This window comes from Betta splendens, chromosome 11 (genome assembly GCF_900634795.4).
Source record: "Betta splendens chromosome 11, fBetSpl5.4, whole genome shotgun sequence".
In the NCBI taxonomy this organism is placed as follows: Eukaryota; Metazoa; Chordata; class Actinopteri; order Anabantiformes; family Osphronemidae; genus Betta; species Betta splendens.
In genome coordinates this window covers 8395512-8405670 of record NC_040891.2, presented here as the reverse complement: position 1 = coordinate 8405670, position 10159 = coordinate 8395512, and the positions used below count along the sequence as shown (strand labels likewise).

Sequence of the window (10159 nt, the reverse complement as noted above, 5' to 3'; positions counted from 1 at the left end):
GTGTGTGTGTGTGTGTGTGTGTGTGTGTGTGTGTGTGTGTGTGTGTGTGTGTGTGTGTGTGATTTCAGATCTCTTTCCGGTGGCGCAGCTTGCTTTTGATCAACATGAAAGCAGAATGCATCTGTCAACCTGTAGTAAATTGGCCTGAAAGTGTTGCACGCCGTCTTTAAAGGGGCCTTGTGTTCTCTCCACCCCCTCCTCCACGTGAAGGTTTCGCACGACTTCGCCGTGAACTTCGACGAGGACAACCCCGAATGTGCCGGTGAGCGCCCACACACAGACACACCGACGTCGGCCGTGTTCACGTGGACACGCTGCCGCTCGCGCGCACACAGACACCCGCTGGTGAATTTGCACGCGCCGCAGCTGGGAGACTTGTCACTATGCTGCAGGAAGTATTTCAGGGAGGGAAAACAACACTCATCTGTACGTGTGAAATGGGCTTCTGGGCTCCTCTCCCCGTGTCGCCGTGTACCTGCAGCGAAGGCGTGCTTGTGTGTTTGTGTGCTCTTTAAGGGAATGCATTCCCAAAAACGCCCAGTCACCTTGAAGCGCGGTCACATGCGCAGAATTCTATTTATTTTAGCGGACACTTTTGCAAGTGGGAGAACTTTGGCGGGGCGAGGTCAGTGCAATGCAATATGCGCTGGAGGACAGCGGGTCAGACGGGAGCGGAGCAGAACCTGTGCGTGTGTGGCTTTGCAGGCATCCAGGGTGTGGTGGAGGCCTACCAGAACTGCCTCCCGAAGATCCAGCTGTACGGGCCCACCAACATCGCGCCGATCATCCAGAAAGTGGCCTCGTCCGCCTCCGAGGAGATGCACACCAAGGAGGCCATGGTGAGAGAGAGAGAGAATGGGCGAGAAAAGCGTTTTGTTCCTGTTGCTGTGTGCTCTTAGTGGTCGCCCCAGCGCAAAGACAAGACAAAAGTGGGGACGTGAGAGGAGCTAAATGATGAATTGAAAAGAGAACAGAAGTGATTGATATTAATTTGATTTAAACCATAAATTCTACATCTCAAATTCTCCTCCGGCTTAATGCATCCCCGCTTTCCCCCCCGGCCAGCTAGCGAGTTAGAATGACTTTTATTCAAATTAGCCCCTGACGAGAAGGCACTTTGAAAACGCGTAATTCATCAACCATCAGCCGCCGCCTTAACCCGCACGTCTCTCTCCCCCCACGTCCCCTCCGCCAGGAATACTTCATCCTGCTGATCCTGACCGACGGCGTCATCACCGACATGGCGGACACGCGGGAGGCCATCGTGCACGCCTCCCACCTGCCCATGTCCGTCATCATCGTGGGCGTGGGCAACGCCGACTTCACGGACATGCAGATACTGGACGGGGACGACGGGATCCTGCGCTCGCCCAAGGGCGAGCCCGTCCTGCGCGACATCGTCCAGTTTGTGCCCTTTAAGGACTTCAAACACGTGGGTAGCAGCGGGGGGTCCAGGTCTCGCATTTCTGTTTAGTGTCTTCTATTTCATGCGTTGCTTTACTTTATACATCACCACAGCAGATTCTGTGCTGTTTACTTTTCAGCTGTTCAAGCTGAACAACAAGAATGCATAATTATTTAATTATTAAGAGTTTAACCTGAAAACTTTCCTCAGACAAACCATGTAAAGACTTGCCCCAGATTTCAGAGCTCCATGTTTATATTCAGGTGATGTCAAACACAGTCCAGATTGCCGCAATGCCCCAATTTGACATTTGACATTTAACAAATCTGACTGTTGTTTTCTAAATAGGCTGAGTGTAAACTGTGTGTCAGGTGGGCGGTAAAAAGTGCTGGAGTCAGGGGGATGCGAGTGGGAGTGTGTGGCTTTAATAGGCTTGATGTGCTTGTCGGAACACATCGGGTATGTAAACATTGCATGTGTGTCTGTGTGTGTCTGTGTGTGTCTGCTCCCTGGCTTGACAGTGCCTGCTCAGCTGGATCTGTTATGGTGAGTCTGGTCTGTGACAGGTTAAACAAACATCCGGTTAGACAGAAATAGGAAGGGAAATATAGGAAGGAGGCAACATGTACAGTAGTGGATACAGAGACAAGCGAAGGGGGGGAAGTGACAAAGTCTGAGGTTTTGGAGGAGACGAGGAAGCAGCTAGGAAAAGTGAGGAGAGAGAGAGAGAGAGAGAGACAGCTCCCGGTGGTGGTAGCGGTGGTGGCGGCGTTGGAGGGGGGTCAACAGTACACTGGAGCTAAAGACAAAAGGGAGCGAGGGAGTGTGTGACAGAGGTGGAGAGGTGATTTTCTGCTCTGTCGTTTCTTTTCAGAAGGGATTAGCAGGACGGAGCTGCTGTGTGACAGGCAGAGCAGGGGATAACAGGTAGATAGGAGGGGAGGAGAGAGAGGGAAGAAGGGCGAGAGAGAGAGAGAGAAAGAGAGAGAGTGGAAATGAGAGGAGGGGGCACTTTGATGATGCACTGTCTCTGGGAATTATGTGAGACGGAGTACGACACACTTAACGACTGTGTGTGTGTGTGTGTGTGTGTGTGTGTGTGTGTGTGTGTGTGTGTGTGTGTGTGTGTGTGTGTGTGTGTGTGTGATATGAACTCACTATTATAATCTGATATGAGTCATATACAGACGCACAGATTACACTGTAACTGTCCATCAAGCATATGCACAGTGAAAGCAACAAGCTTTTTATTGCTGATTTGTTCCTGTGAGCGTCTGCAGTTTCTCTCATCACATCAGTCTCACCGGCGCGGCCCCTCGACAGCGTCAGATGCAGCAGAGCGTCCTGACATGTTGGCATCACGCGCGGCTGGTGACGTGATCGTATTAGTGATTACTGTCCCTGTCTTCATCTGTGCTTTCAGGCCTCCCCAGCCGCCCTGGCTAAGAGCGTTCTGGCAGAAGTCCCCAACCAGGTGGTGGATTATTATAACGCAAAGGGCATCAAACCCAAGTGTATGTCGGACTACGAGTCCACAAGGACCTTCAGCCCCTGACGACAGACCACGCACTCACACACATAGTCGCAAATACACACATACACATCTCTATATAAACCCATATAAATACATTTATCTAATGTACAATACATATACACATGCAAAAGCACAAGCACGCATACACACACGCAGCCGTATTACTTACTGTACTACATGCAGTAGTCTAGCTCAGAGAATTAGCTTGTCTTGGTGAATCGATTTGACCTACTCCATTGATGACTATTGCATGTTTGGCCACAATGGCATCACCTGGGAAATTATTGCTATTTATTGTATATTTGAAACATGTTTCTAGAAATAAGAGCAGTCCTTTGAGCCAGCATGCAAACTAAGCCCATAGTCCACCCAAAGAAATGACACTCCTACATTATTTAGATAACTAGCAAGTATAAATGAGCTGTCTACAAAATGATCAAAGTAGAAAAGCCAGAATATGTGAAAACAGCCTGAATTGCTATTCATGGGACTAGTAACTTCCCTGTTAGCCTGCTGCATACATGCATGAAACTGCTCCTGCTCCTGTACAGTCTCCAGTAGCTTGCTAGTTATAAAAATAAAGTATCTCTGTCATTTGAGTGATATTCAGGGTTGTCTTGGGTGTTTTTTGTTGTCGTTCTTTTATACCGATCTGTTTGACCCTTTTACTAAATGGAAACAAAGAACTAAACAATTGTAATAATTTCTTAATAACCTTCTTACATTGTAAAGGGTTGTGGGAGGATAGCAAAGTGTGTGTGTGTGTGTATGTGTGTGTGTGTGTGGTAGATACTCATTTGTGAGATAAACTGTTTTTTCTGTATTCTGCATGTTGATTATAATAAAGGCAATTTGGTTTTCTCATTTGGGCTCGACTTTCTGTTTATGTAGTTAAAAAGTAAACCATTACTTTCACTCTTTGCCATATTAAATTATTTTTCCCCTTGGAGACAAAACCAGCATATGTGCAGATGTTCAGTGTGATCATCATGTAATCTGGAATAGGAAGAGCAGGTGGTAACCTGTTAGTTTTCTCCACCCAGAGAGCCTTTGAATATGTAGTCTAGCTGCATATGCACCCCTCCACTGAGGCCAGATATCACACATCCCTCTGTTTCTCTCATGGACAGACCTGCCCCGTCTTAGCCTTAAATGAGCTATCACTCTGTGGCGTATTAAATGTCTACAGGAACACACACTAACTGCAGACACGCTCGTCCACATCGCCTGTCTTTACCATTCTCAGACCGACATTAAAATGCAAGAGTAAATTGTTTTACTAATCTCCGTACAGTTCATTAGGACGAGCCAAAGTTGGGCCGTCCTGAGAGGCTACTCCGTACGTGTCTCTGTCTCTGGCAGTCGGATCAGTATTCAGTCCATGAGCCTCCTGTTATCAGAGGAGTTACACCGAGAGACTGAGGATCACTTTTACAAAGGCTGGAAGAAACCATGTGAAATGAGCAAATACACTGTGTTCTCCTCCCAGACACGATGGCATTCACTAAAGCACATTTCATAGTTTTATGTTTAATGCAACACTATGTATAACAATTATAATTTCTGTTAGAAGTATATTCAGTTAAACCATTCACCAATCCTAAGGTGGCCCCTAACTCTTAACTAGCTTCACAACATATAAAGAATTTAATGTCTTCCTTGTATACTTTCAGTTTAGGGACAAACTCAAGCCTTTAACAATGATGCATTTTACAGAGGCCATAAAATGATTTAAACAATATTTGACAAATTGTCAAACTGCATCTAACAAACAAATATTACAGAACATAGCCACGGATATGCAGTAGTTCTTCAAGGGTTGTCTAAGTAACTTCAAAGTCATAATTAATAAATTATTTTTTATTATTATTAGACTTTCTATAACTATATTAACATATTATTGAGTTTAATTAAGCGTTTTTATTATAAATGTATAATGTAAGATTTTTAGCAGTCAAAATCACAACAAATCGATGTGCGGAACCTTTTCGCCTGAACCTCTTTGTTACGGAACTGTTTTGCCTTGGTACCGGAAGTTGCCAGGGTGACATTTAGAACAGGACGAAAACGAAGGCATGGTTGTGCATCATATGTCGTGAGATCGTGTGCATTTGTTAACGTGTAATTTTGTATTTATGTGTGAGTGTGTACTCTAAAAAGAAGAATGGCGGCGTGGAGCTGTCGGTTTATTCTCCAGCGGGGTATTCGACTCATTTCTCTCCAAGCAGCACCTGAAAGGTAGCTAATGCTAACTGGCTGCTTATGCTAAATAACTGAAGTTAAGTTTTACTTGTAGCTTAGGACAGACAAGGTTGCTGTGGTGTGAAAGCAAAATAAAGTCCAGTTTGTTTGATAATATAAAAGCAAGTCATTTAACATAAAATTTTTAAGTAGTTAAATGTTGATTACAGTCTAATACTTTCTCATTAGTTAATTTAGGCATTTTCGTGCTGTTTTCGATGTTTTATAGAAATACTTTTTACAGTGTTGAGGCGGGACAAAATAAGCTAGACACAGTCAGCTAAGTAACAAATAAATTCAACTGCACTCATGTTGTACTTCGGTGCCTTTGTCAGACATAATGGTTTTAAAGTTATGTCTTTGGATTCTGGAATACTGCACACAAACGTTCCAATACAAAAAATTGGGTTTATTAGCAGCCCTAACTGATTGAACATTGATTAGACATGTTGTGAATACGTCTCTGACCATTTTTGATCTATTTAACTTCAATTGATGATCATGCACCTGATTGCCTGTTTGTTTTTACCCTTGATTGATCGTCCTGCAGTCCTGTTAAAGTACTGAGCTCCATTCGGACAGTGAAAACAACAACGTGGTTTGAGGAGAACCTCACAGAGGACAACCAGGAGTACATGAGGAAGACTATTGCAGAGGACTATCTGAAACAGACAGCTGAAAAGCTCAATCCACTCAAAGATGAGCCCTGGCAGCGAAATGAATGGACAGAGGGTAAGGGTCGCATTTTGTGAAAATGCTAATGTCTTTAGCTTGTTGACTAAGTAAATTTAGTACATTTGCATTTGTTTTTGTTTTTATTTTTTGCAGGGAGCAGACGAGTTGGTTTGGTAGCAGTGAAGTTGGGGATGGCTCCCATATGGACGAAAACAGGAGAAAGACATGTAGCCACTTTGTTGCAGGTAACACTCACACGTTACCTTTTCTGCAATGCTTCAGCTTGGCAACGGCACAGCTCTTGAAGAATGCTTGTTTATATTTGTTACTCACAAGGAAATGACTTGCATTAAAATAAGTATAATCAGAAACTAGATTGCCTTGTGTAATGTGGTAAAATAGCCAAGACTGAACACCTGGGCTCTAAGCACATCTGCATCTTGATTTTCAAATCTGCAGATCTTTAGCTGTTAACACCTCCTTCAAATGACAAACATGAATGCTTGCCTAATCAGTGAGGACGACAATTAAAAGAAAACCGTGTGTTGTTGTTGTTTTGCACTCGTATTGATGATGATGTACTGTAGTTGCTGCAGAAATAACATAAATAGCTCCTCTTTTAGATTTCAATTCAGTTCAGTTAGACATTTGTTTTTTATTTTAAAATCATCACCACCACATTATTTGTTTTAACTAAAACTTTAGGTGGGACATTATGGAGTAATTAGAGAACAAGTTGCATATTTAAATTTGAGGTCTGTATTGCTTCATTAACAGCTTATGTATAGTCAATGATGTAATGTGTGGTTGCAGCCTGCAGTCTCATAATGTATCTGATGCAGCAAAACATTTCATCAGCTTCTTGTGGATGTTTTTTTAGTTCAGGAAGTTTACAGTAAAAGCTGCCGAGAGACGAGAGTTAAATTAAATAATGAACTCAATCTAGACATTATTTTTCCAGGTACAGGACTGCCACATATTAAAGCATCTGACCAAAGAACAATATGATGGACGAACAGCAGCTCTCCTTGTAGGGGGAAAAAACGTGTCACCATTCCATGTAAGTAACGATCCAATGATACGATGCTCGGTTATGCTTTACAGAGCTTTACAGCAAGTTTTGTTCTGTCTCACCACGATCAATATGTCACATTTAGCTGCAGCAAATAGTTGATTTCAGCGTTGAAGCATCAAAATCTTTGTAGTCAAGGCAAATGCTTTTTGATTTTCAGTAGTTTAAGGAATTGCAGACATTACTCGGTTTGTGAAAAGTAATTTACTATGAGCAAATGTTAAATTTCTGTATTTGCATCAAGTTTTAATATGTGAGGTAACATCTTTTCTATGGCCGTTTCAGTGCTTACTCACAAATGATCAGCTACTGCCAAACACTTTAATCACATCAAATTGTCCCCCACACAAACAATATTTGTCACACATAGCTGATGAATGTTTTGATCAAAACATTGCTCAGTTATGCTGTACACAGATGACAAGTTGAACTCATTTCAGCTCTGGCTGCATTTCATAATAACTCAAAAACAAGCAAATCAGTGCCACAGCTTGATGGAAACACAAAAGAATTTTGTCTTTTCCCTGCGGCATTGAGCCTCATGTCAGGCCTCCCAATTCAAAAGCTTTCATAAATACAGCCATTCATGATGAGTGGCTGTATTTCCTGTTAGGTTAGAAATCAGCGGGATCCAAGTGATTGCAATGCTTGCGATAAACATAATTGGAACTTTCTTAATATATTCCTGAGGTTTCAGTCTTGATGTAATTTTTTATTGTATTTCCAAACTTACCATTTAGTCTATAGGAAGAATATGATTTTTTTTATCTTACATCCACTACATCAAAGTCAAATTTATTTATTGTGTCTTGATAGATACTTGATGGTCCAGACACAGGGCTTCATTTTTCTTTTGTATCGATGTCCCTCTATCAGTCACATCACCCTACACTGTGTTTTACTGTGCGAGAAAGCTTTGGCATACTGATTCTTAGTCAACAGAAGGGGAGAGAGTGAGTTTACAGTGACTGGAGGGGCTGAGATGAGAGTGAGCCGAGTGAAAGCAAATGTCAGAGACACCCACTGCCAAGTGTGTGTGCGTGTGCCTGTGAGTGTGTTTTTGGCTCTCGTACAGTCATAACAGGCCCACGGTTAATTCAAAAATGCCAAAAGTCCAACTGCTGCTTGGGGCTCGTACGTCTCCTGTCCCTTTTTTCCCCTCCTTTCATCGTGATGTTTTTTTGATCTATCATTTTGATTGACAGCGGACTGAAAAGGAAATGGAGATCTTCAGAGATGCAGGCGTTCCTCCTAAACAGAAAGTCACCGTCTTTAGAGTCTCTGACAATGCCCTCATAAAGCCAGGTATACTCATTTTAGCTCATCACTGCATATTTATTACTGTGCTTCGTGCCACAGTCTGTCTTTGCGACGGTTTAGTAATCTTGTGTCTGTGTGTTCAGGCACTCCTCTGTACGCAGCTCATTTCCGTCCAGGCCAATATGTGGACGTCACAGCCAAATCGTGAGTTCTCTCGTGACAGTTTTCCATCCTACTGACGCTTTGTCTCTTGGCTTCTTTTCTCTACTGCGTCCCCACTCTCAACACAGTTTTGGGATAGACTCTCTCTTAAATTTGCAAGAGAGAATCAACGTCTCTTTTCGTGTTCTTCAACATGACAGATGATCCTGAAATGAGAGTGTCTTGTGTTTGTGCGTAGCATCGGTAAGGGTTTTCAAGGTGTAATGAAGAGATGGGGGTTCAAAGGTCAGCCAGCCTCCCATGGCCAAACCAAAACTCATCGCAGACCAGGAGCTTCTGGACCAGGAGGGGTAAAACATACGCACACACACACACGAGGACATTCATCGATGCCAAATATGAACAGTTGGCTTCCCTTAATCCAGCAATGTGAGTATTTCTGTTTATCATCTGTGTCTAGGATCCAGCCAAAGTTTTCAAGGGGAAGAAAATGCCTGGGAGAATGGGCAACACCTTCATTACTGCTTTTGGACTGAAGGTACACACACACACACACACACACACACACATAGTCGTACACTTAAATATGCGTTCAGTATGTTCTCACTTGCATCCTCGCTCTGTTTCTCTCTTCTCAGATATGGAGGGTCAATACCAAGCATAATGTGCTGTATGTTAATGGCTCTGTTCCCGGCCACAGGAACTGCTTAGTGAAGGTAAAGAGATTCACACACTCAGACTGGAGTGTGAAGTTGAAGGTCATCCCCAGTTGCACGCTTTGCATTCAGACAGAAAAGTGACCTTGCACTTCTGAAAAACAACCACACCTGCAAGACAGTGTGATCCATCTTCATTGACACCGTGCTGGATCAGCAGTGTGTGCGCATCTGTTTGTCTTTGTGTGTTATCTGTAAGGGAATGGGGAGCGAGCACCCTAATGATGTTCGTAATATCCACCACATCCATCTCCATACTCGCCTCGTGTCTTTGTGTGTGAGTGTGTCTGTCTGTGTGTGCGTGTGCGCACGTAGACGCAGCCCGTTATTTGGTTTGTAGACGAGCGATAATGGATTTAAATGTGCATTTGCATTTCACCAGCTCAGCCGTGTCTCATAAACACACACGCCTAGATTCACATGATACTACCTAACGGCTTATACACAGATTAATAGTGTTTGTTATTATTATTCTGAGAGTCAAAGTTTCTTTGTAACCAATTGTTGTAAAAACTGAAAGCAAGGCAGGAAGGTCAAATGCTAAAAATGATTTATGTGAAGTTAAATTACAAACTCCAAATCCAAGGTGAGCTTAAACTTGATATAAAAGTAGAACCAACCAGCCAGGTTACAGTTGGCATTTTTAGCAGTCCACGCACGGGTCGGAAGGTTTTCCAGAATTCCCTCCTGACGTTCCACACGCGCCGTCTTGACAGGAAGAGGACAAACTTAGGGGATGCGCAGCCAAACAACATTAAGCTTGCATCAAAGGAGGATTAGCGATAACTATTACCAAGGTCATCTGCAGCAAGATGAATTTGTATCAATATTAATTTCTGTGTTTGTGTGTGTGTGTGTTTCAGATACGAGACACTATACTGCCTTCCAGGACCTCCACGCTGCTCAGCCCTCCTTTCCCCACATACTTCACAGAGGAGGAAGGTGACCTGGATGAAGACCTGTATGATGAAAACATGTTTGTACACACAGAGCCATCCTTGACACTGACCTGATCAGGCAGCAAACACACACACCCACCCCAACCTGCAAACTGCATCTGGATTATGTAATAAAGTGTAATTCCTTTAAGTGTC

At 43.3% G+C, this 10159-nt stretch overlaps 2 protein-coding genes across 2 annotated transcripts in view; both read left to right on the top strand.

The window, feature by feature from the left end:
• Positions 1-3803, top strand: part of cpne4b (copine IVb) — a 16440-nt gene extending 12637 nt beyond the window's left edge. Inside the window, exons 13-16 of the mRNA XM_029167209.3 lie at positions 211-262; positions 706-839; positions 1196-1432; positions 2829-3803. Coding sequence (XP_029023042.1) covers positions 211-262; positions 706-839; positions 1196-1432; positions 2829-2960 — 555 coding nt within the window. The 3' untranslated portion in view covers positions 2961-3803. The remainder of the gene's footprint in view (positions 1-210; positions 263-705; positions 840-1195; positions 1433-2828) is intronic.
• A 1148-nt stretch (positions 3804-4951) lies between these two features.
• mrpl3 (mitochondrial ribosomal protein L3) lies at positions 4952-10159 on the top strand. The gene is made up of 10 exons (XM_029167279.3): positions 4952-5177; positions 5731-5912; positions 6009-6100; positions 6817-6915; positions 8133-8232; positions 8331-8391; positions 8588-8699; positions 8810-8887; positions 8988-9065; positions 9929-10159. The coding sequence occupies exons 1-10, from the start codon at positions 5104-5106 to the stop codon at positions 10076-10078; spliced, it is 1026 nt and encodes a 341-aa protein (XP_029023112.1). The 5' UTR covers positions 4952-5103; the 3' UTR covers positions 10079-10159.